A 26,773-nucleotide genomic window follows, 5' to 3' on the forward strand; every position below is an offset into this window, starting at 1 on the left:
GAAATAGAGCTAAAGGAGACTTTCAAGTCATTTCATTCTTGTTTTCTTTAAATTTTACACATCTTCTCTGGTTTTTTGGATTTGTGGTTGTAGATAACAAAAATTTTATTTGACTTTTGCTTTAAAAGTAAGAGTCATCTTAGGTGCAAAAAGTGTCTAAAATACAATGTGAGCTTGGTTCAGTATATGGTGTGACTTATGCCAGGATTCCGTCACATTTTGTTTGGTAATTCTCACCAATTTTTTGTAACGAGTTAATCTTATGTGTGACTCATATTTGTACATTAGTGAATGGCAATATATGGATAAGCTAAGTTTAGTGTTTTAGCATCAGGGATGCGATGAGGTGATTTTGTTTTGTAGACAGATAAGACAAATTGTACCCACAATGCACAATATAATTGGTCTATATCAGCACCCCACATTTGAATACATCCCACTTGAATATTAATACTGGTATTCGGACATTGATGAAAAGTTGTATGATGGGGCAAGTTTAGAAAGAACATTTTGTATTCGGAATGTTAGTCATTTGGTGATTTGTTGCTACTCTGTACCTTTTTGTGAGTTGTCAAAAAAAGCTAGTCAAAGCTTGAGTATTGTTTCTTACAATAATAATGTAATAAATAGTAGCATAAATTAGTAGCATAGTTCTTGATTCCATCCTGCTCCAACAGTAGATATATATATATATATATATATATATATATATATATATATATAAGTATACATGATAGGTTTTAAAAGCTATAAATGGTGCCATGCAATATGCAGTATCATACCATGCAATATGCAGTATCATACCATGCTCTTATATTGGTCTCTGTATTAGAGATTTTACAACCAAAAGTCCCATATATCTTTCATGCTTTTATTTTTTTTTTGTTTATTATTGTTATTATTCATTTTTGAGATTATTCATGTGGACCATGGGGTGATGTATCAAAACTGCTATACATTTGTTTTATTTAGCTGTAGAATTTTTTTATCCCAACTGCATAACCTATAGAAGTATGCCAAAAAAGTTTTATGAGGAAGACAATTCAGAATATTTTAGGGATTTTGAAATGTAAATGCTAGCAACTTCTAACAATCTAAATTAATGAACACTTTTCCCAAAGAAATATACTCTAGTGTTAATACGTAGCCAATAATTGTTCATTAAGTATAATTTTAATTAATTCTAGTACTACCGTACATCTTGCAGTTGGCTTTATAAATAATAACTTAAATCTTCTATTTTCTTAGAAATCAATTTTGCTGTTTTTTCTACATCCATACTTGTAATGTAGCATTATTTCCACTTTTTATATAAAATAAAATATAGTCAATCAACGTTTTGCAACGACGCATCACCCCCAAAACTTACTTTATGGGTAAATTAAGTCATTGTTCAGTCTTACATTTAAATGATTTTAGCGTAGGTTTGCCTAAGCAATTTGTTCAATATAGTGGCAGCAAATTTTAGGGGAATTACCTATCATATATTTACCGGTATTTATTTTTAGATGTATTATCATATCAAAATTACCATAGTATTAGATATATAGATCTTAGACATTATTATTTTGGGCATAAAATCCACTTTCCTTTGAGAATGATGCCCCACATGAATACCACATTTTTTTCTTGCTTTATTTTTATTTTTTGCCATAATTTTATCCATAACATACAATATATGGTTCACTTTTTATATCTTAAGTTACTTAGATATCAATGTAAATATCAGTACAAAAATTAATGTTAAAGGCATACAAAATACAATGCAGTATATAATGTAGGATCAAATTGAGTTGAGCTCCACTACGTTACTGAAAGTACTAAAAGGTCACTCAAACCTCATGATTGGCCTATACAACCACTCTCAAACTACAAGGCCAGGAAAGTGGGTTTGTGTGTTTTTTTCTTTATTATTTTTTCTCTCTCTCTATCTCTCTTGCATTTTTGTGAATCTAATGATGCACTTATGTTGCCCCACTTTTCCCTTCTCTTCATACCTTACCTACTAAAGGAGGAAATGCCACTTTCTTGGTAAGTGGATGTTAACCAAGAGGGACTTAAATCAAAAAGATCACAGTGTGACAAAACTAAGAACATAGGGTGCTGATGGATGCTCAACAGTACTCTGCCGGAAAAAAAGGAATTCAGACAAACTAAAATGAAAAAAAAGACAATTTATTTATTTCCAGTAACATTTGTGAATTTAAGTTCATTTTTATTTTCTTTATTTTCAACTTTCCCTTTTCCCTCCTCAATCTCTACCAGTTTTTGTGCTGTTTTGTCCAGATGTCAATCTCACTCCTTACTATTATAATTCTTTTATTTGTTTTGTCCTATCTTTTATTTATCGAAATTCATTTTTCTTTATTTACATGACTTTACATTTTTTTTATTCTTTTTTTATGTTAGGTCTTAGAGTTCTTTCTTCCCCACCTGCTCTTTAAAGTTATTTTCTGTTATCAACTTTTTGTTGCCTTTTGCATGCAAAGTTGCATGAGCTGCATTGTTGGGGTCGGAAGGCTAAGCAGAAATAATAGTCTCAGTGTAGAATCTCTGTGTTAACGTGCTGTATGCAAATGTGAGTTGACTTTTTTTGCTAATTTTAGATGAATTCATACTAAAGCATCTTTCCCTTTTCTTCTTTCCCCTTTCTCTACTTTTTTTTTCCTTTCACAGCGGGTGAATTCAGTATCTCCAATATCAAAGACACAATTGAAAGCGGAGACGTCACCTAACCATCATAAGGCTAATAATCGTAATGATATTAGGAGTCCAAGATCTATTTCATCAAGTAAAGGTGGCCGTTGTTCATCAGATGATAAAAAAAGGCGCCACTCTAAGTCACCATCATCAGAGCGACATCATGGACGATCCAGAGGACGAACTAGGATGCACAAAGAGGCTTCGATGAACTCAGGAAGCCATACAGGCTATAGCAGTGATTCTGAAGGATCAGTATTTTCACATGCACCTGGAGTAGAAAAGACCCATGGTGCTTCAACAAAAAAGTAAGTTCATATTATTTTGATTTAGGTGTAATAATCAAGAGCCAAATTTTCTTGCATGAATAAACTGTATTAGATATGTATGATCATTGTGTTTAGGTACCAATTATACCTACTTTTAATAGCATTTACAAACTAACCATAATTTAAATCTGTATGAATGTTAACTAGTTGTTACTAATATAATTCAATGAATACAATCAATATATATTATATATCCTAGACCAACAGTTAAGCATCGTCACGGTAAACAAAATAGTTGTTCTGAGTCTTCGGGGAAGCGTAATCATCAAAACTTTGATAGAAGGAAGAGTCCAGCTCGAAGCAATGGCAACAGAGGTAGTTCTTGGAGTTCGAGCTGTTCACCCTCACGTTCAAGATCACGGGACAAGAGATCGGCAAGAAGCAGATCTCGATCTCTTTCCCCAAAAAAGAATTTGAACAGGTAAAAATTATTCAATCTTCACATGTAATAAACATTTATTTCAATGTACTTTTAGATTAAAGTTGATATGCACCAAATTTTTCTTTTTATGTATTTTTCATTTCAAATAAATGATCGTTTTAATTTAAAAAGTTTAAAATGGAAGAAATTCTATTTTACTGTAGTATAGAATATGTACTTGAAGTATCCCAAATGGCTGAACCAAGAGTTTTGGTTTTGCAGTTACTAAATTACTTAAACTGATGAGTATTTTGCGTGAAAAGAAATAGATATATTGCTTTTAAAACGTGCAAGTTAAATTTTGTCTCTTAACAAAAAGTGAAGAATGACATTTCAGATTTTTACATTGTTTAGCATCTCACCTTAGATGTGGACTATCCATTAGAACTATGAACATAATAGCTGTAAATTATGGGACCCCCTGGAGAGAACTCAAGAGCAGATGTAAAGTGCATGTTTATTATACTTATGTATTGCATTTTATCACTGCATTGGTCTTAAGAACCCACATGCTGATTAGTTGATGTATATCAATATATATCAGTATATATCAGTATATCAATATCAGTAGCAAGTGAAAATGCACTTCAGACACTTGACACCATGATAATATTCCCCTCCTATAAACTGAACATCATATTGTAAATATTCACATATGTTGGATAAATTATCATGTTAACTGCCATTAACATCACAAAATTCATTACTATGGGCTCAAAAGTAATTGGACAAGCAAAGATAAGTAGAAATGCAAACACTATTTTTAATGCTTGGATATTAATAATTTTCAGCTTTTCATGACTGGAATACACGGGATTTGGATGTTTTGCCCCCAGTAGTTCCCGCCCAGCAATTCGCCCCCAGCAGTTCGCCCCTGGGTACATTTACTTCACCTGTTATACCATCCAGCTGCCATACCATCACCCCAGAGGACCCCTTTAAAGACCTTTCCCTTTACTTGGGCGCCCAGGGCCACAGACCGAGTCGCAGCCACTGTGACGTCCCCTTCAAGTACCGGGCCCGGTACCGAGTACCCCACTGCCCTGGCGGGTGACTCAACTTGGCATCACGAACAGGATGTACCCGGGGAGAACTGCTGGGGGCGAACTGCTGGGGATGAACTGATGGGGGCGAAACATCCTATAACCGGAATACACAGACATTTCCAAATATCGGGTATACAGAAGGCTAAATCGGGTTAAGGTCAAATAATTGACGTGGCCTTTGAATAAAATTAGATTCAACACTAGGAAACAACTCTGGATGTGTTATTTCCTACATTTTTTTTATGACTAACTCTTTAACGGGCCACACCTTTAGCATGAAATGATTTAGCAGTCAAGAGTCAAATTACTTTTGAGTTTGTGAAATTGAATAAACTATGTAAAAATGGCTGTAATTTCTGAATAGTTAATTCAATATTTTGTAAAACCTCTCAAATTAAAGCTAAATGTCTATATTTCAGTCATATCTTAAAGTGAACCTGACAGCTGATACATGCTGCACAATCCACAGGCAGCATGTATCAGCCAGGTATGTTTGACTCTGAAAGGCTGCTGTGTTTCAGAGAGAAACACACTGTAAAAACCGCCGAGCACCAAACTGCACTGTAGACTAGTTGGAAAGGGGGGTCCCCGGCGGCTTTTCTTCACCCGCTTCCCTGAATTGACAGATTTCTGCGCAGCTAATAAAGTATGTTTTTCTCTGAAATGCCTCAGCATTTTGAAATCAGATATACCTGACAAACATTTATTTGAAATACATTTTTATTTAAAAATGAAAAACAAAGTTATACTCAACTTACTCCATTTCCATTGAAGCCCTTGTCCTTTGTAAAAACAAAACAAAACAGAAAATAATAAACAACAATAGTACTCAACTAACGCCCAATCCATTGAAGCTCTTGTCTCCTGTAAAACACTAGAAATAAAAAACAACCATATCCCTCACCTGTCCGACATACTGTCCCACTCCATAATCCATATCAGCGATAAGTGGTTTTCAACCTGGACGGTGCCCAGATGTGACCGTCCAGGCTGAAGATCATGGGAGAATGAGTTGCTGCGAGCTCAGGGTCAGTGACTATCAGTGTCCGTAAGAAATTTCTTACCGTGAACTCACTAAGCTCAGCACTGCACCATGAGTCTTTTTCTCATGGTGCTAGCGGTGATCTCGCTGAGGTCACCGCAGTTTATCGGCCAGGCTCACACTGAATTGAGCTGGGAATGCAGCCTCAGTGACCTGCAGTAACCTTGATGATCTCACCGCTTAGTCACTGAAACTCTACTCACAGCAGCTCATTGTCCCGTGGTCTTCAGCCTGGATGGTGTCATTCTGGCACCATCCAGGTTGAAAATTACTTATTGCAGACACAGATTACGGTGTGGGACAGTATGTTGGACAGGTGAGGGATATTGTTGTTTACTACTTTTATGTTTTTACAGAAAACAAGGCTTCAATGGAATGGATGTTAGGTGAGTATTATTGGTGTTTATTATTTTCTTTCTTTTTTTTTTTTTACAGAGGATGAGGGCTTCATTGGAATGGGTGTCAGGTGAGTATAACTTTGTTTTTTATTTTTAAGTAAAACTGTGTTTTTTTAATTTCAAGTAAAGGACTTTATTCTGGCTGTATGTTTATGTAAAATCTGACTATGGGGTTAGTAATGGATAGGCGTCTTATAGATGCCTCTCCATTACTAATCAGTGGGCTTGATGTCACCGGACATTACAAATGTGACATCAGCCACACAAATATTAATGGAAATTGCAAAGTCAGCTTAGGCTACTTTCACACTAGCGTCGTGTGATGGACATCGCAATGCGTCGTTTTGGAGAAAAACCGCATCCTGCAAAGTTGCCCGCAGGATGCGTTTTTCCTCCATAGACTTGCATTAGCGATGCATTGCGACGTATGGCCACACGTCGCATCCATCTTGCGACGGATGCGTCGTGTTTTTGGCAGACGCGACACGCAAAAAATGTTCAGTGTAACGTTTTCTTGTGCGTCGGGTCCGCCACCTCCTCCCTGGAACTCACAATGGGCAGCGGATGCGTTGTAAAACTGCATCCGCTGCCCACGTTGTGCTACATTAGCACACTGTCCATCGGTACGTCGGGCCGATGGTTTGCGACGGCCTGTACGATGGACTAGTGTGAAAGTAGCCTTACCAGTCTCTATGTTCGAATTCCCTGATGCCTGCCAATGCCTCTCACGGATCAGGTTGAGTAGCCATGATAATTAGAAAAAGGAAAGGAGGATCCAGCGATGGACGGAGGTGGCTAAAAAATAACTTTTATAGTAAAGTTTATAAAATGAAAACCATATAGCGTCGGCATCAACACACTGTTAGGAAAGATCAACGTGTTTCAACTTGTATCTTATTCATGATCTGACCTAATAACAGAAGGAACACAACTAAATAGTGTGTCCAACAAACCCATTGGTCACATAATTAAAATAATTAACATATGCTAATTAAGCAGGATGTTCAGCATTAATTAAAAAACAGACATGACAGACAACGTTTGCATTTGGCAAATATTAATAATTATGGTAATCCTAACTGACAGGAAAGGTTTATACTGATTTCGTGTCAGATATTGAGAAATACATTAATATGTGTCTCTTTATATAGGGTATGTAAACTTCTAGTTTCATCTGTATATACATAGAACCTATATACACTGCTCAATAATTAAAGAAAACACCAAAATACCACATCCTAGATATCACTGAATGAAATATTCCAGTTGCAAATCTTTATTCATTACATAGTGGAATGCATTGAGAACAATAAAACATAAAAATTATCAATGTAAATCAAAATGAATATCCCATGGAGGTCTGGATTTGTAAAGATACTCAGAAAAGAGGAAAATCAAATTATAGGCTGATCCATTTGAAGTGGAACTGCCTCAAGCCAAATAAATGATGCTCAGTTGGGTTTGTGGCCTCCACGTGCCTGTATGAACGCCCTACAGCTCCTTGGCATGCTCCTGATGAGGCAGCGGATGTTCTCCTGAGGAATCTCCCAGACCTCGATAAAAGCATCAGTCAACTCCTGGACAATCTGTGGTGCAACATGACTTTGGTGCATGGAACGAGACAAGATGTTCCAGATGTGCTCGATTGGATTCAGGTATGGGGAATGGGCAGGCCAGTCCATAGCATCAATGCCTTCATCATGCAGGAACTGCTGACACACTTCAGTTACATGAGGCCTGGCATTGTTATGCATCTGAAGGAACCTAGGGCCCACTGCAGCTGCATATGGTCTCCAATGGATCTGAGGATCTCATCCCAGTACCTAATATCAGTCAAGGTACTGCTAGCTAGCTCATGGAGGCCTGTGCGTCCCTCCAAAGAAAGGCCTCCCCACACTATTACTGACCCACTGCCAAACCGGTCATGCTGGAGGATGTTGCAGGCAGCAAATTGTTTTACATGGCGTCCCCAGACTCTGTCACATGTGGTCAGTGTGAACTGCTCTCATCTGTGAAGAGCACAAGGCGCCAACGTCGAATCTGCCAAACTTGGTGTTCTCTGGCAATTGTCAATCACCTTGCATGGTCTTGGGCTGTAAGCTCACCACTTGTGGATGTGAGGCCCTCATGCCACCCTCATTCAGTCTGTTTCTGACAGTTTGAGCAGACACATGGATGTTAGTGGCCTGCTGGAGGTCATTTTTCAGGGCTCTGGTACTGCACCTCCTGTTCCTCCTTGCACAGAGGTGGAGGTAGCGGTCCTGCTGCTGGGTTGTTGCCCTCCTACAGCCCCCTCCATGTCTCCTAGTGTGTACTGGCCTGTCTCCTGATATCTGCTCCATGCTCTTGACACTGTGTTGACAGACACAGCTACCCTTTTTGCCACAGGTCGCATTCATGTGCCATCCTGGATGAACTGCACTACCTGAGCAACTTCTGTGGGTTGTAGACTCTGGCTCAAGCTACTGTACAGTACCTCTCGTGATTAGAGCATTGACAAAATGCAAAAGTGACCGAAACAACGTCCTTTAAAGGGGTTGTTTTGCTAATTACCCATCATATCTAGTAGTTGTATGTTACATTTATACAACAGCAGAAGAAATTGCTTCAGAATCAGTGTTGCTTGATAACTGGACAGTCTGTTTTCATAGAAGTGTGATTGACTTGGAGTTACATTGTGTTGTTTATGTGTTTCCTTTATTTTTTGAGCAGTGTATATGGTTCAGTGCAAAGAAGAGGAATATCTATAAATACATTTTGTACGAAGAGAACCAAAATAAAAAGGAAAAGCTTTAATGTAAACTACAAAATATAAAAGAAGTTAAAATGTGGGATACCAGTAAATGGCACCACTGCACATAAATATCACAGGAGGTATTTATGGGACCATGCATTAATCCCTAAATTAACAATAAGGTAGAGCAAATAATACCATATATTCATACTAAGGTGTGCACACAAAAGAAATGTAACAATATAGAATATATATCAGATAAGTATCACACAATGTGTGTAACTAATATGTAAATACCAAAGTATACACACATGAATGAGTAACAATCTATATAATCATCTAAGGGGTATTTCCATCTGTTTGTCTGTGTTTCTGTCTGTTTGTCTGTAGCGGAAATCCCGCGTGACTGATTGGTCGCGGCCAGCAGGGCTCGACCAGTCAGTGACAGGCTTAGTCCGGCCGCGAATTGGCCCCTCCCTACTCTACTCCAGTCAGTGCCCCTCCCTACTCCCCTCCAGTCAGTGCCAGTGTGTCGCCCCATCCCCAACCAACTTTTTACTATTGATGCTGCCTATGCAGTTATATACTGCGTGGGCTGTGTTATATACTATGTGGGCTGTGCTATATATTACGTGGGCTGTGTTATATACTGTCTGGCTGCTATATACTATGTGGTCAGTGTTATATACTACGTGGGCTGTGTTATATACTGCGTGGCCTGTGTTATATACTACGTGGGCTGTGTTATATACTACGTGGGCTGTGCTATATATTACGTGGGCTGTGTTATATACTGCCTGTCTGCTATATACTTTGTGGGCAGTGTTATATACTGCGAGGGCTGTGTTATATACTGCGTGGCCTGTGTTATATACTACGTGGGCTGTGTTATATACTACGTGGGCTGTGCTATATATTGCGTAGGCTGTTATATACTACGTGGGCTGTGCTATATATTACGTGGGCTGTGTTATATGCTGCCTGGCTGCTATATACTATGTGGGCAGTGCGTGGGCTGTGTTATATACTACGTGGCCTGTGTTATATACTATGTGGGCTGTGCTATATATATTACGTGGGCTGTGTTATATACTGCGTGGGCAGTGTTATATACTACGTGGCTGCTATATACTACATGGCTGTGCTATATACTACGTGGCTGTCTGTTACGTGAGCTGTGCTATATACTATGTGGCTGCTATATACTACGTGGCTGTCCTATATACTACGTGGCTGTCCTATATACTACGTGACTGTGCTGTGCTATATACTACGTGGCAGGCTGTGCTATATACTACGTGGCTGGCTGTGCTATACACTACGTGGCTGGCTGTTATATACTACGTTGCTGTGTTTTATTCTCCTGTGCTATATACTACGTGGCTGTGCTAAGCGCGATGTACATACATATATGCATATTCTAGAATACCCGAAGCGTTAGAATCGGCCACCATCTAGTATATTATATGCGGTCAAATATGTGTAACCCCTTTCTGACCTCGGACGGGATAGTACGTCCGAGGTCAGATCCCCCTCTTTGATGCAGGGCTCTGGCGGTGAGCCCGCATCAAAGCCGGGACATGTCAGCTGTTTTGAACAGCTGACATGTGCCCGCAATAGCGGCAGGTGAAATCGCGATTCACCCACCGCTATTAACTAGTTAAGTGCTGCTGTCAAACGCAGATAGCGGCATCTAACCGGCGCTTCCGGCCGGGCGGCTGGAAATGAGCGCATTGCCGACCCCCGTCACATGATCGGGAGTCAGCGATGCTTCTGCAGAGTAACCATAGAGGTCCTATGGTTACTGATCGCCAGTAGCTGTGAGCGGCACCCTGTAGTCGGCGCTCACAGCACATCTGCATTTCTGCTGCATAGCAGCGATCTGATGATCACTGCTTTGTAGCAGAGCTGATCGCGTTGTGCCAGCTTCTAGTCTCCCATGGAGGCTATTGAAGCATGGCAAAAGTAAAAAAAGAATTACAAAATTTTTGAAAAAAATAAAAAAAATATAAAAGTTTAAATCACCCCCCTTTCGCCCCATTCAAAATAAATCAATAAAAAAAAATTAAACCTACACATATTTGGTATCGCCGAGTTCAGAATCGCCCGATCTATCAATAAAAAAAAGGATTAACCTGATTGGTAAACGGCGTAGCGAGAAAAAAATTTGAAACGCCAGAATTACGTTTTTTTTGGTCGCCGCGACATTGCATTAAAATGCAATAACGGGCGATCAAAAGAACGTATCTGCACCGAAATGGTATTATGCCAGCTCGGGACGCAAAAAATAAGCCCTCACCTGACTTCAGATCATGAAAAATGGAGACGCTACGGGTATCGGAAAATGGCGCTTTTTTTTTTTTTAATCAAATTTTTTTTCACCACTTAGATAAAAAATAACCTAGTCATGTTAGGTGTCTATGAACTCATACTGACCTGGAGAATCATAATGGCAGGTCAGTTTTAGCATTTAGTGAACCTAGCAAAAAAGCCAAGCAAAAAACAAGTGTGGGATTGCACTTTTTTTGCAATTTCACCACACTTGGAATTTTTTTTTCCGATTTCTAGTACACGACATGGTAAAGCCAATGATGTCATTCAAAAGTACAACTTGTCCCGCAAAAAATAAGCTCTCACATGGCCATATTAACGGAAAAATAAAAAAGTTATGGCTCTGGGAAGGAGGGGAGCGAAAAACGAACACGGAAAAATGGAAAATCCCAAGGTCATGAAGGGGTTAAATGTCACATAATGTGTGCAGCCCTGATGTCACATGCTGTCTGCCAAAAGGAATATCGTGGTAAAAAGCATATAGAGAAATACTTATACCATAATAGTATACATAATTACCTCCTACAGGATATGATGCAGGACCCCAATAGTGTGATACTTCCCATCTTATGATATATAATATATCTGTTTACAGGATACTGATATCTCTTGTAGTAAATCAGAAAGACATGGTGGATAGCAGAACAATTTTCGCATTCCTCCAGACCAGAGAGCAGAAAATGTGGAGGTGTTAGTCTGCTCCTTTCATCACAATGTGTTTTCCAGATTATCCCTCCATACCATCGCTTATGTTTTCTTCCATTGAGGTCCATCCCGTTAAACTCTTCAAACTCTTGTCCCTGAATCATTTTGCGACTTGGCTTCCACACTTCCTATCTTGCAACATTCCCACTCTCATCAAGGGGCACTTTAAACATCCCCATTGATAATCCACTCTGCATCTGTCACTTATCTTCTTTGTCTAACTGCCTCACTTGGCCTCTTCTACTCATGAAGACGGGAATACACTGGACCTGGTCTTCTCTCAGCTTTGCTCAATATATGACTTTACTAACTTACTTCTCCCTCTCTCTGACCACAACCTTCTTTCTGCCCAGCTCAGCACATCTCCACTTGCTACACATACAGAAATCTATGTGCTATAAATATGGAGCAGCTATTCGACCATCTAAAGTCACGTTTAGCTCCAATCTCATCCCTTTTTTGTCCAGACTTATCCAGCATTATCACATTATAATAAGACATTGGCAAGTGCCCTGATTGAAGCAGCACCTTCTATACACAGACAGTGGACACCCTGTCCCTCATGATATATCACTATCCGACAATCCAAAACAACTCTTCAAAACTATTCTCTCCTGCCTTAACCCTAACGCACAGGCTCACCTTCCCAACCTTAGCGCTGATGAACAGGCCTCTTATTTCCAATAAAAAATCAGCTATATCCATCAGGACATTTTGGCCCAATCCTCTCAGAGCTTGGATCCCCATCCATCCCGCACCTGAAGTTTACATTCTACATTTAAGTCTGTGACAGAAGAAGTTACTAGGTTCCTTGCTTCTTCTCACCCTACAACCTGAAACAATGACCTTATTCCCTCACATCTCCTTCAGTCCCTCTCCTCTGCTCTCAGTACCCACGTAATTGAAATATTTACCCTTATTGTCTCTTCCTTCTGGTACTGTTTCCTCCTCGCTCAAACATGCCGTCATAGACCCATTAATAAAAAAAAATTCTTGTCTAGAACTGCCCTGCTAACTACAGACCAGTCTTTAATCTCCTCTTCATCTCTAAACTCCTGGAATACATTTTCCACTCTCATCTAATTCTCTATTATATAGCTGTCTTCCTGACCCTTTACAATCCAGTTTTCATTCTTTACTCTACAGAAACTGCCCTTATAAAAGTCTCTACCGATCTATTAACAGCTGTTGTGAATTTGCTTTTTGCTCCCTCTAGTGGTTACTAGTTTTTTGACTCTGGTTTTTCTGTCATTCCTTTTATCCGCACCTGGGTCGTTAGTTAGGGGTGTTGCTATATAAGCTCCCTAGACCTTCAGTTCAATGCCTGGCAACGTAGTTATCAGAGCTAGTCTGCTGTGCTCTTGTCTACTGATCCTGGTTCCAGTTATATCAGCTAAGTCTGCCTTTTGCTTTTTGCTATTTGTTTTGGTTTTGTATTTTTGTCCAGCTTGTTCCAAATCTATATCCTGACCTTTGCTGGAAGCTCTAGGGGGCTGGTGTTCTCCCCCCGGACCGTTAGACGGTTCGGGGGTTCTTGAATTTCCAGTGTGGATTTTGATAGGGTTTTTGTTGACCATATAAGTTACCTTTCTTTATTCTGCTATCAGTAAGCGGGCCTCTCTGTGCTAAACCTGGTTCATTTCTGTGTTTGTCATTTCCTCTTACCTCACCGTTATTATTTGTGGGGGGCTTCTATCCAGCTTTGGGGTCCCCTTCTCTGGAGGCAAGAAAGGTCTTTTGTTTTCCTCTACTAGGGGTAGCTAGATTCTCCGGCTGGAGCGTGTCATCTAGAATCAACGTAGGAATGATCCCCGGCTACTTCTAGTGTTGGCGTTAGGAGTAGATATATGGTCAACCCAGTTACCACTGCCCTATGAGCTGGATTTTTGTATTCTGCAGACTTCCACGTACCTCTGAGACCCTCGCCATTGGGGTCATAACAAACAGCTAAACCAATTTTCACTACTCTCTGATTCTCCTTGATTTCTTCTACATTTGACGCCACTGATCACCAGGTCCTCTTCACTATTCTTCACTCTCTCTGTCTCAAACAAACTGCTCTCTCAGTTCTCCTCCCACCTATCTGACCTCTCCTTCACTGTAGCATTTGCTGTCTCTATTTCCTCTCCTCTTCACCTTACTGTTATGGTTCCTCAAAATTCAGTCCTAGGCCCATTCCTCTTCTCTCTATACACTGCCCATATTGGACAAACTATCAGAAATGGGTTTAGAGTACCATCTATATACTGACAACACCCAATTATACCCATCATCTTCTGACATCACCCCCACCCTAATTCAAAATTCCAGAGATTCTGTGTCTCCTAGCTTAAACGCCATGTCCTCCCTCTATCTGAAACTGAATCTCTCCAAAACTGAATGTCTCATGTTCCCTCTCTCTACTAACCTAGCTAAACCCAATATTGCAATTACCGTGGGTGGTTCAAGCACACTCACTGACTTTGGATCATATTTGACACAACATTTTCTTTGTTTCCTATATCTAATCACTCATTTGCTCATGTCACCTGCATCTTAAAAACATTTTCAGAATCCAACCTTTTCTCACCTTTGAAACTCTTTGAACATTTTTACAGTAACTCTTATTAATTCTTGTCTGGACTACTGAAACTCTCTACTGATCAGTCTTCCTCTTACCAAACTTTCTCCTCTCCAGTCCTTCCTGACTGAAGCAGCCAGGATCATATTTCTGTCCAGCTGCTACTCCAATGCCACTACCCTGTATCATTCATTGAACTGGTTACCTATCCGCTACATAGTAACATAGTATTTAAGGTTGAAGGAAGACTTTAAGGCTTCTTTCACACTTCCGTCTCCCAAATCTGCACAGGATCCGTCAAGACGTTGAAATGACGGATCCTGTGCAGATTGTGGAAAACGTGTGCACTGGGCCCGTCTTTCTAATGGACTCATCGAGGCTATGTGCACCTGTTGTGTATGTGTTTTCTCTGCGGTTTTCCGCTGCAAAAACGCATACACAACACAAACTAGGTTAAAAAAAATATTGCATTATTCTCACCTGCTGGCATTCCCGTGCAGCGATGCTCCCGGCATCTAGTGTTCCTAGTACTACATTGTGAAATCTCGCGAAAAGTCGCAGTCTCACGAGACCGCGACTTCTCGCAAGATCTCACAATGTATTACTATGAACGCTAGCTGCCGGGAGCATCGCTGTGCAGGAACGCCGGTAGGTGAGAATACTGCAATTTTTTATTTAACATTATATCTTGTTACTATTGATGCTGCATAGGCAGCATCAATAGTAAAAAGAGAAAGAAAGCGAGAGAGAATTTCCCTGACCGGAAATTCTTCCATGCATGCTCTCTTTGAAAAGACAGGACCCGTCGCTGGATTCCTGCTTTTCACAGGCAGCGACGCATCCTGCGCCCATAGGCTACTATTGTAGCCAGTGACAGGCAGCGCAGGATGCATCGCTGCCCGATTTTCCGACGTGCAGAAAAAACGTTCCTCTGAACGTTTTCTCTGCCTGACGGACCTTTTTTTATGCAGGATCCAGTGAAAGACGGATGAAACGGATGGCCATCCGTCACAATCCGTCGCTAATACAAGTCTATTGGAAAATGCAGGATCCTGCAAATTTTTTTTGCAGCATCCTGCATTCTCAAAAATCAATGGATTGTGACAGAAGCAGAAAGACGGAAGTTTGAAAGAGACCTAAGTCCATCTAGTTCAACCCATAGCCTAACATGTTGATCCAGAGGAAGGCAAAAAAAAAACATGCGGCAAACACTTAGCTCCACATTGGGGAAAAAAATTCCTTCCCCACTCCACATACGGCAATCAGACTAGTTCCCTGGATTAACGCCCTATCAAGGAATCTAGTGTATATAACCTGTAACATTATACTTATTCAAGGAAGGCATCCAGTCCCCTCTTAAATTTTACTGGTGAATCACTCATTACAAGACCATACGGCAGAGAGTTCCATAGTATCACTTCTCTTACAGTAAAGAATCCGCGAATGTGATTATGAGTAAATCTTTCCTCTAAACGTAGAGGATGCCCCCTTGTCCCCGTCACAGGTCTGAGAGTAAAAAGATCGTTAGAAAGGTCTTTGCACTGTCCCCTCATATATTTATACATTATCATAAGATCACCTCTAAGCCTTCGTTTTTCCAAACTAAATAACCCCAAGTGTAATAACCTGTCTTGGTATTGCAGACCCCCCAGTGCTCTAATAACCTTGGTCAAGTGCAATTTAACCTTATCTCTTTTACCCACAAATCTCTCCACAGTTCTGTACCACCATACATCTCATCTCTATCTATCACTCTACCCGTAGTGTTCTTTCTGCATCTGATCTAAGACTAACAATCTCCATAATCCAAACCTCCCACTACAGTCTCCAAGACGTCTATCTTGCTTCACCAGTTTTTTGGGATGCATTACCCCGGTTGATCCAATTAATATCTAGCCCTCACATTTCTATGAGTGCTTTAAATATAAATCTCTTTAGACAGGCCTATCACCTCACTTCACTAATCTAACTCTTAACTGTTCCCCCTTTCTAAATGTTCATCAGAATCTGGTCCCTCCTATTCATCTGTATCCACATCCACCATGCACCCAAGAGCACGGTGCAACTGCACTTAGACAGATACTGGCTGATGACCGGCTCATGTAGCATTATTTGAAAACCCCTATCTATTATGATAGCATACATGACAAGCACTTTTAACCTTTTGGGTTATTATCACTATTTCCTTATAGATTGTAAGTTTGCAAGTAGGGTCCTCACTTTTTTGGTAACTGTAGAAATGTGTTACTTTGTATTGTCTCTGAAAAAATGCTATCAACCTGAAGCCCTAATGCTGAGCTGCTGTCAGTCAGTGCTGTAGGAATGGTTACAGAATGGTTACAGCCGCCACTCTCTATACACGATGCGGTGACTGAACTCGTGTCGGCACCACCCTCGTGACTGAAACCCGAACTCTGCCTAGAGGAATAAAATTAATTTCCTTATTGCAGCGGGGCATAAAGTGCGGGTTCTGGACTGGTTCAAAATGCTATTATCCTATAATATTTGCAGGTTAAGTGTTTTTTTTTTTCACGTAGCAAGTTCCCTTTAATTGTAAAGTGCTGCGGAATCTATACAGGTGCTTCTCAGAAAATTAGAATATCAAAAAGTAAATTTATTTCAGTTCTTCAATAAAAAAAAGAGAAACCCATATATTATATAGAGTCATTACAAACAGAGTGATCTATTTCAAGTGTTTCTGTTAATGTTGATGATATTGAAGAACTGAAATAAATTAACTTTTTGATGATATTCAAATTTTTTGAGAAGCACCTGTAGGCACTATATAAATAAAATTATTTTTTGATTATTATTATTGGTGGATCCTTTGATATCAGCTGTGTATAGAGGTGTCACCAGTCATTTTAATCCTGCCTCTGATAATATGGAACCATGCTGTAAACTTTTCCAGAAAGGATAAGAATTATGAGTCTAAAAAACCCTAGTGCGCAATTGTGAACATTCCAAGATTACTCATTTTTCTTTCTTAAAAGAAATGTGTCAGCAGGTTTTTGCTATATAATTTGAGGGTGGCACGAGGTAGGGGCTGTTCTGTCTTCTTACACGTTCTCACGGTGTACAATCTGATTTACAGCATAAACCTTCTGTCTTCCAAAATAAGCAGACCGTTCTCTTTAGTTTAGCTTGTTTATTGGTCAACAGATGGATGTATAGATTAGAAATGTATGAATGTGGTAAAACTACAAGAATACAAACAACAGGTATTAGTATTGAGCTTAGAAAATCACATAACTATGACATTTACAATTAACAGTGAAAGCACACAGCGAGATTGAGCTTGTACATGTGAACACATGGCTTAGTAACAATCTCTTAGTCAACGAACATTGGCTCACAACGCCTCATGGAAACATAGGGTTAACATTACCCACAGTTGAAACGCACGTCATATCCAAGGAGTCCTTCTTGGAAAACTTTCAAACACCAGATAATGAATAAGGACAGCGCCTCACAAGTTGGTGAATTTGCGTAACATTTATTCTGCCTCTTGTTGCGACGTTTTGATCAAAAGAGATCTTTATCAAGCTTGATAAAGGTCTCTTTGATCGAAACGTCACAAGATTTAACAACAGTTCTGAATACACAATACCACAGAACTTAGATAGTTTCCTTACCAGATATACTTTATGAAGGATAATGGAGTTTTAGTAACATAATGCAGGACAAAGTTTTACACAACTGTTCTGCTAGACTGCTTCTTACAAAATGACTGTCACAACACCTTCTTATCCTTCTTATCCAAAATGCATTGGTTTCTCCCACAATGCAATTGACACCTTTACAGAAAAACAACATGTAATACAATTAAACGTCACCAGATGGTGCTATTACCACATTAGGGGTAACTAATACAGTACAGAGTACTACAGCTTATTAAAGTGACAACAGTAATTTTAACCTCATTTTTCTACCCTAATGAACAGGGCTTGAGACACTGATTTCATGGTTGTGTCACTAATTAATCTGTGTGCTGTTGTTTTAATACAATAATTGTTTTTATCGGCAGGAGAGTATCACTACCAAATTATCTGCTGGCGTGCCTCCTGGTCCAACCACAACCCCAGCACTGATTAGCAGCTTACTGTTAATATACAATGTACATTGGAAACTGCAGTGTGGTCAGGGTCAGCTTTCTGAGCTCTGCTACATATACAGCAGAGAAAACTCTGGTTGTAGCACAACTTTTACACCCAGTAAACTAAGTGATATATGGTTGCAAACAGAGACTCTGTCCTTACAGTATGCTGCTCTCAGATGAGGTAGCAAAAACTTGGTGATAGATTCCCGTTAATAAAGACCATAATATATGAAACAAATTCATTTTTTTAAATACATGTAGAGCAAAAACTTAATTTAAACAGTAGCTCATTTTCTGAAGATATCTTTACTTCAATTTTCTTAGGGATAAAGACAATGAGACTCGAGCAAGGCATAATGACACAGAAGCAACAAGACCTAGACGGCGGTCTAGAAGTTATTCGCCTATTCGAAAGAGAAGAAGGGACTCACCAAGCTTCATGGAGCCGAGAAGAATTACAAGGTAAATGTTAGAGATGCAGGTTAGGTAATAAGACATTGTTGTTTATTTACAGAGGGTCAGGATGAGTTACAGCCACCGCCTTTTAGGGCTTATATACAGCCTTCTGACTTGCAAGTGAAGAAAAAGAACTTTTATTATACTCACCTGCAGGGCGGTCCGGTTGGATGGGTGTCACAGGTCCTGGTCTGGTGCCTCCCTCCTTCTTATGATTGCCGCCCTCCTGCTTGCTTCATGGTTCCCTGATATCACGCTCCTGTGTAGGTGTACTTCTCTGTCCTGTTGAGGTCAGAGCAAACTAATGCAGTGTGCAGGCTCTGGGCCTCTCTGACCTTTCCTGGCACCTGCGCACTGCTGTACTTTGCACTGTTGAGGGCAGTGCAAAGTACTGCGCACTGCAGTACTTTGCACTGCCCTCAACAGGGCCGAGAAGTGCGCCTGCTCAGGAGCGCCAAGCCGGGGAGCCATGAAGTAACCAGGAGGGCAGCGATCATAAGATAGGAGGCGCTAGACCACGACCTGCGACACCCATCGGACCGGATCGCCCTACAGGTGAGTATAATAAAACTTATTTTTATTATCTTGCAGGTCGGATCGGGGGCTTATCTACAGAATTACAGAATATAATGTATGTAAGCCGAGAAAGGCAGTGGCCGTAACTCGTATTGGCCAAACCTGGTGACAGGTTCACTTTAAATTAAAGAAATCAGGCAATTTCAAGAAAAATATGTAAAATTACAGATGTTTTGAGACTGTTGTAAAAATAAATGTAACAAATTATATAAAAGAAACCTTTAGTAACATAATAGCAACTTTATCTTTAAACCGTAGGTGTTAGGGGCCGATTTCCTGCCTCTGAACAGGGGGAATCTTGAGCCATCTCCGCTGCGGTTTCCCATTCTTCTCCTGCCGCAGTGGAGCCTGCTCAGCGGAGGCATCGGTCCCAGCGTCATGCTCAGTCTGACACTGTGTAAAGGGTTAATGGTCAGCGGCGAGCGGACGTCTTTAGGACTAAGTCCTACTTTTCCCCTTCTGAGCATGCCCAGGGTGAGATCTCTCATTGGAGATCAAAGGTTACATGCTCAGGTACTGCAGCTATTCCCATTGGTACTCTAGGAAGGTCCTGAAGTTGCTCAAGTTCTGTGGCAGCTTCCCATTGGTCCTTTTTTGGAAGGTCCTGTAGTTGCTGCAGCTATTAAAGGTGCGCATGTCCGCACGGCCATGCGCTAGTATCTTTCTGAGTTATGTGCTTTGCGCCAGTGTGGTCATGTGAGATTGTATTCAGGGATCCGGCTGAAATAAGCCCCTAGAATACCGGCACCTCCGGTGAGGAGATTGTGTGTTTGAGTGTATTCAGGGATCCGGCTGAAATAAGCCCTTAGAATACCGGCACCTCCAGTGAGAGGAGATTGTGTGCATGCATGACCACTAACTGCTCTCTGTTGGGCAGTTAGCCTGTGCTCCTGTGAAGTCTAACAGGGCGCAGTGCTTTCCTTTCACGGCTACTCTGTGAAGTAAGAGAGCTAGTCTATACCACCAAATAGTGCCACCATTTACTAGCAGCAGGTTCCCCTGCACGGTGGACCCCGGGCTGCGAACGCATCAATAATAATAAACATCTATATTTACTCGGTGCGTTCCGCTAGCCCTAACAGAATACTAGTGCCAGGGTCTGGCTAGTAAATGGCGGATAAACAGCAATCCTTGCGGTACATCCAGCAGCTGGAGGGTAGGTTGGCGGCTCTCGAGCGCTCAACCTCAGCTGTGGATGTTACCACAGTTGCTGTTCAGGCTGCTAGCGTGGCTGCAGCTACCTTGTCCACTGCCACCCCTGCTCCGACTCACCTCCCGCTGCCAGAGAAGTTTTCTGGAGATAGTAAATCTTGTAGGGGTTTCGTGAGCCAGTGCTCTATACACCTCGAGCTTCTGGCCGCACATTTCCCCACAGAGTGGGCAAAGGTGGGATTTATTGTGTCTCTTCTGTCGGACAGGGCGTTGGAGTGGGCTACGCTGCTGTGGGAGCGTGGCGATCATGTGGTTCAGAGTGCTCCGCTGTTCTTGAGCACTCTGAAACAGGTCTTTTTAGGGCCTCGAGTCACCCATGATATGGCGCTCCAACTGTTGGCATTGACTCAGGGCTCATCCTTGGTCAGCCATTTTGCCGTCCACTTCCACACCCTAGCATCTGAGCTGGAGTGGTCGGATAAAGCCCTTATCCCTATATTTTGGAGGGGGCTGGCTGACCGCATGAAGGACGCTCTGGCCACAAGGGAGGTTCCCGGCACACTGGAGGAGTTAAGAGCTGTGTCTACCCATATTGACCTCCGTTTTCACGAGCGGAGGTTAGAGCGGGTCCAGTGTAGGCAGAGGTTTCGGCTTGCTCCCACCTTCGCCAAACCTTTGGAATCTCCGGTCCTGGTTCCTGAGTCACATGAGGCCAAGGAAGTGTTACGAGCGGGATCTAAGTCCCGGACCGCTCAGGCACTCAAGGTCTGCCATGTTTTCCAGCAGTCAGGACATCTTGCCACCAGATGTTCACAGCGGTCGAGGAAATGTCAGCGTCTATTGGTAGTAGGTGGAGGTACACTAGACACGGCGACGTTTGCCTCCAAATTGTCCTTTAAGGGGACAATTACAATAGGCTCATTCACTCACTCGGTAGAGCTCTGTGTGGATTCTGGGGCGGAGGGCAATTTTATGTCTTCTGCCTTCACCCACGTCATGCAATACCCCTGGTAATGCTAGCTCAACCAGTAACTGTACGAGTGGTGAATGGGTCAACACTACCCTCACAGATTACACACCAGACCATCCCTTTCACTCTGTCCTTGTCGCCATCTCATCAGGAGATTATATCTCTGCTCGTCATTCCTGAAGGAATTGATGAGGTCTTGTTAGGGATGCCTTGCTACGGTACCACTCTCCTCATATCGAGTGGTCCACAGGCAGAATTTTGGGATGGGGTGAATCTTGTGGGGGTAGATGTCAGAGGGAGAGCGTTCAGGTTGCTACAACAGAGGTACCCGCAGATCTTTCCTCTCTTCCCAAGCAGTATTGGCCCTATGCTGACGTGTTCTCCAAAAGGGCTGCAGAGACCCTTCCGCCTCACCGCCCCTATGACTGTCCTATTGACCTCTTGCCTGATGCTGAGCCTTCCCGGGGTCGAGTCTATCCGTTATCTCTCCCGGAGACAGAGGCAATGTCTCAGTACATCCAGGAAAATCTGGCAAGAGGATTCATTAGAAAGTCAGTGTCACCTGCAGGGGCTGGGTTCTTCTTCGTGCAGAAGAAGAGTGGAGAACTACGTCCATGCATAGACTACAGGGGTCTTAACGCCATCACCGTTAAGAATAAGTATCCTTTGCCCTTGATATCTGAGCTTTTTGATAGGCTTCGGGAAGCAAGGGTGTTTACTAAACTAGATCTGCGGGGTGCTTACAACCTGATTCGCATCTGTGTGTGGGATGAATGGAAGACGGCTTTTAACACCAGGGATGGGCACTATGAATATCTAGTGATGCCCCTTGGGCTCTGTAATGCCCCAGCCGTCTTCCAAGACTTTGTAAACGATATCTTCTGGGATATACTCTCCACCTCGGTCGTAGTCTATCTGGATGATATTCTCATCTACTCTCCAGATATTGACTCCCACCGGAGAGATGTTTGCAGAGTCTTCGACCTCTTACGAACTAACTCCCTCTACGCCAAGTTGGAGAAATGTGTGTTTGAGCAGGAGTCTTTACCTTTCCTGAGCTATATCATCTCCGCCCAAGGATTGGCTATGGATCCTGCCAAACTACAGGCTGTGATGGACTGGCAAGAACCCCATTCCCTTAAAGCGGTGCAGCGCTTTATGGGGTTCATTAACTATTATCGCCAGTTCATTCCTCATTTCTCAACTTTGGTAGCTCCCTTGGTAGCTCTCACCAAGAAGGGAGCAAATCCCAAATTATGGTCTGTGGAGGTCTCCAAGGCTTTCACTTCTATTAAATCTCATTTCGCTAGTATTCAGGGACCCGGCTGAAATAAGCCCTTAGAATACCGGCACCTCTGGTGAGGAGATTTTGTGCATGCATGACCACTGACTGCTCTCTGTTGGGCAGTTAGCCTGTGCTCCTGTGAAGTCTAACAGGGCGCAGTGCTTTCCTTTCACGGCTACTTTGTGAAGTAACAGAGCTAGTCTATACCGGCAAATAGTGCCACCATTTACTAGCAGCAGGTTCCCCTGCACGGTGGACCGCGGGCTGCGAACAGGGCTGGCCTGAGAGATTACGGCGCCCTAGGCGAAACTATTTTGTTGCGCCCCTACTACTTTTAACATACCTCCCAACTTTTGAAGATGGAGAAGAGCGGCAAATATTAGGCCACGCCTCTGACCACACCCATTCATAACTAGCCACACCCATATCCACGTCCCAACCACACCCATTTAGCACTGCTGATCACACTGTTTCATAAAGAATAATTATAAACAAAAAAATATGGCCACACAGTGCTCCATACTGTATAATGGCCACACATGATGCTCCATACTGTATAATGGCCACACATGATGCTCCATACTGTATATTGGCCGCACATGATACTTCGTACCGTATAATGGCCACACATAGCTACTCCTACACACGCGGCTGCGCTCCGTACACATGCGCTCCGCTCCATACACCTCGTACACATGCGGCTCCGCTCCGTACACCTCGTACACATTTAGCTCCACTCCATACACTTCATACACACACGACTCCGCTCCGTACACCTCATACACACGGCTCCACTCCGTACACCTCATACACACACGGCTCCGCTCCATACACATCATACACATTCAGCTCCGCTCCATACACCTTTTGCCTTTTGAAAAGATTTTTTATAATTTTTTCTATTTTTTTCTGGCGCCCCCTTAGGGTCGGCGCCCTAGGCGGCCGCCTAGTTCGCCTATACGTTCAGGCCGGCCCTGGCTGCGAATGCATCAATAATAATAAACATCTATATTTACTCGGTGCGTTCCGCTAGCCCTAACAGTAGGTTTGGACAAATGTAGTAAAATAAGAACGGAAAACGGCTGTGGCATTACAGAACCCAAAGGGCATCACTAGATATTCATAGTGCCCATCCCTGGTGTTAAAAGCCGTCTTCCATTCATCCCCCTCACGGATGCGAATCAGGTTGTAAGCACCCCGCAGATCCAGTTTAGTAAAACACCCTTGCTCCCCGAAGCCTATCAATAAGCTCAGATATCGGGGCAGAGTGATGGCGTTAAGACCCCTGTAGTCTATGCATGGACGTAGTTCTCCACTCTTGTTGTGCATGAAGAAGAACCCAGCCCCTGCAGGTGAAACTGACTTTCTAATGAATCCTCTTGCCAGATTTTCCTGCATGTGGTCAAAATGGCCATGTGAGGGCTTGTTTTTTGCGGGAGGAGTTATATTTTTGAATGAATCCATTGGTTTTACCATACCGCATACTAGAAAACAGGAAAAAAGTTCCAAGTGTGGTGAAATTTCAAAAGAAAGTGCAATCCCACACTTGTTTTTTGTTTGGCTTTTTTACTGGGTTCACTAAATGCTAAAACTGACCTGCTATTATGATTCTCCAGGTCATTACAAGTTCAGAGACAACAAACATGTCTAGGTTCTTTTTTATCGAAGTGGTGAAAAAAATTCCAAAGTTTGTTAAAAAAAAAAAAAGTGCCATTTTCCGATACCCATAGCGTCTCCATCTTTCGTGATCTCGGGTTGGGTGAGGGCATATATTTTGCGTGCCGAGCTGACATTTCTAATAATACCGTTTTGGTGCAGATACGATCTTTTGATCGCCCATTATTGCATTTTAATGCAATGTCAGAGCGACCAAAAAAAGTTATTCTGGCGTTTTTACTTTTTTCTCACTACCCCGTTTAGCGTTCAGGTTAATTCTTTTTGTTTTTGATAGATCAGGCGATTCTGAACCCGGCAATACCAAGTATGTGTATGTTTGATTTTTTTCAAATTGTTTTATTTTGAACAGGGTGAAATGGAGGTGATTTGAACTTTTATTTTTTTTTAAATTTTAAAAAACTTTTTTTTTTTACTTTTCGCATGCTTCAATAGTCTCCATGGGAGACTAGAAGCTGCCATAACCCGATCGGCTGAGCTACATAAAGGCGATGATAAGATCGCCTATATGTAGCTGAATTACTCACTTGCTATGAGCGCCGACCACTGGGCAGCGCTCACAGCAAGCCAGCAGTGACAACTATAGAGGTCTCCAGGAGACCTCTGGTTGTCATGCCAACCCACCGGTGACCTGCGATAATGTGATGGGGGACACCAGTGGGCGATTGCCAGAAGCGCTTATTAAATGCCGCTGTCAGCGTTTGACAGCGGCATTTAACGGGTTAATAGCCGTGGGTGGATCACGATTCCACCCGCGGCTGTTCCGGGCACATGTCAGCTGTTCCGGGCACATGTCAGCTGTTCAAAACCGCTGACATGTGCCTGGAAAGATATGGGCTCACCGCCGGAGCCCACTTCAAATGGAGGGAGTCCGACATGGGCGTACTATTATGCCCAATGTCGGAAAGGGGTTAAAAGTTTTGCGCCGTTTGCCTTCTATGGCCTCTGTGCAACCCTGTCAATTGTTGGTTGCTAAATGAGTTAACTGATGTGTCAGTCTCGTCAGTATGATGGTCTAACATGGAGTCTGTAACTCTTTTATCTGTTATATACTGAGCAAATTTATGACCACAAGCCACATTAAAGTTGAATGTGCAGACAAACAAAGTGCATGAAAAAGCCAGGTGCTTAGTTTTTAATGAAATCAAATTGCAATAATTATTTCTGTGGAAAACAAAATTGCCCCCAGAGGTGGACAACCCTTTAATAACTACCGTATTTCATTACGAGTAACACTGCAGTTTTTAAGTTAAAATAGTTGCCCCTAAAGATAGACAACCCTTTTTATAAATATTCCATCATGAGTAGTAATGCAACTGTTAACGTGTAATGAAAAGGCACTGACAGAGGCTTTTTAGCTTCAGAAAGTTGATGGAATGGTCACTATAGCAGCTACTATTTGGACAGTGCACAGGTAAACAGAACAGAAGGATTGTCCATTAATATTCTGACCTATTATTACCCAGTAAACCCCTTAATTCTTTCTAATTAATACAGACTTATTTGTCTCGATGAGAATAGATTACACATAATGCTGTGTGGTGAAAGATTGTAGCATTGTGTTACTTTACTATGTGACCCTTTCTCTACTGAATGAAGGATTGGAAAAAAAGAGCAGAGGAAAGGAAAGTAACGTGACTGCAGCAGTGGACTATTCTAACATTTGCTTATAATTTGTTACAGACCAGTGCAAATTGCAGCCTGTGGACCACAATAGGCCCTTTGACTGTGCCTGTCTGGCCCACGGACTGGGATAGCTACAGGGCTGGGAACAGTGGCATGACAAACCACGCGACCACACCCCTGGTCCCATGATTAGAAGAGTATCTGCACCCTCAATATGCAGTTACTTTTTAATGTAATGGTGAAACAGGGATCCGTTAGCTCCCTCTTCCACCATTAGCTTGTCTGTGTAGATGACGCCTCATCTCAGTTCGCACAGAGCTTAGCAGCACATTTGGAGAGCAGAGCGAGGCTAGCAATTTTTGATGGACTGTGTGTGATAATACTGTGAGGGGAAACCATACTGTGTGAGGACTGTGGAGGCATCATACTGTGTGGGTGAGCTGTGGGAGCATTATACTATGTGGAGGCATCATACTGTATGTAAGGGGTGGCTGCTAATTTATACTGTGTTAAAGCTGTGGGAGCATTATACTGTGTGGGGGAATGTACAGTTGGGTCATTATACTTTGTGGGGAAATGTACTTGGGAGAAATCATACCATGTGTTGAGCAATGTACTGTGTGGGGACCATCACACTGTATGGGGGAGCTGTGGGGGAATCATACTGTT

General features: G+C 41.9%; 1 protein-coding gene across 4 annotated transcripts in view; it reads left to right on the forward strand.

The window, feature by feature from the left end:
- Positions 1-26,773, forward strand: part of SRRM3 (serine/arginine repetitive matrix 3) — a 678,443-nt gene that overhangs the window by 634,327 nt on the left and 17,343 nt on the right. For all 4 annotated transcript variants that reach the window (XM_077296283.1, XM_077296282.1, XM_077296284.1 and 1 more), the window contains exons 13-15: positions 2,677-3,008; positions 3,229-3,450; positions 18,690-18,827. In XM_077296283.1, coding sequence (XP_077152398.1) covers positions 2,677-3,008; positions 3,229-3,450; positions 18,690-18,827 — 692 coding nt within the window. The remainder of the gene's footprint in view (positions 1-2,676; positions 3,009-3,228; positions 3,451-18,689; positions 18,828-26,773) is intronic.

Source organism: Ranitomeya variabilis, chromosome 3, assembly GCF_051348905.1.
Source record: "Ranitomeya variabilis isolate aRanVar5 chromosome 3, aRanVar5.hap1, whole genome shotgun sequence".
Lineage (NCBI taxonomy): Eukaryota > Metazoa > Chordata > Amphibia > Anura > Dendrobatidae > Ranitomeya > Ranitomeya variabilis.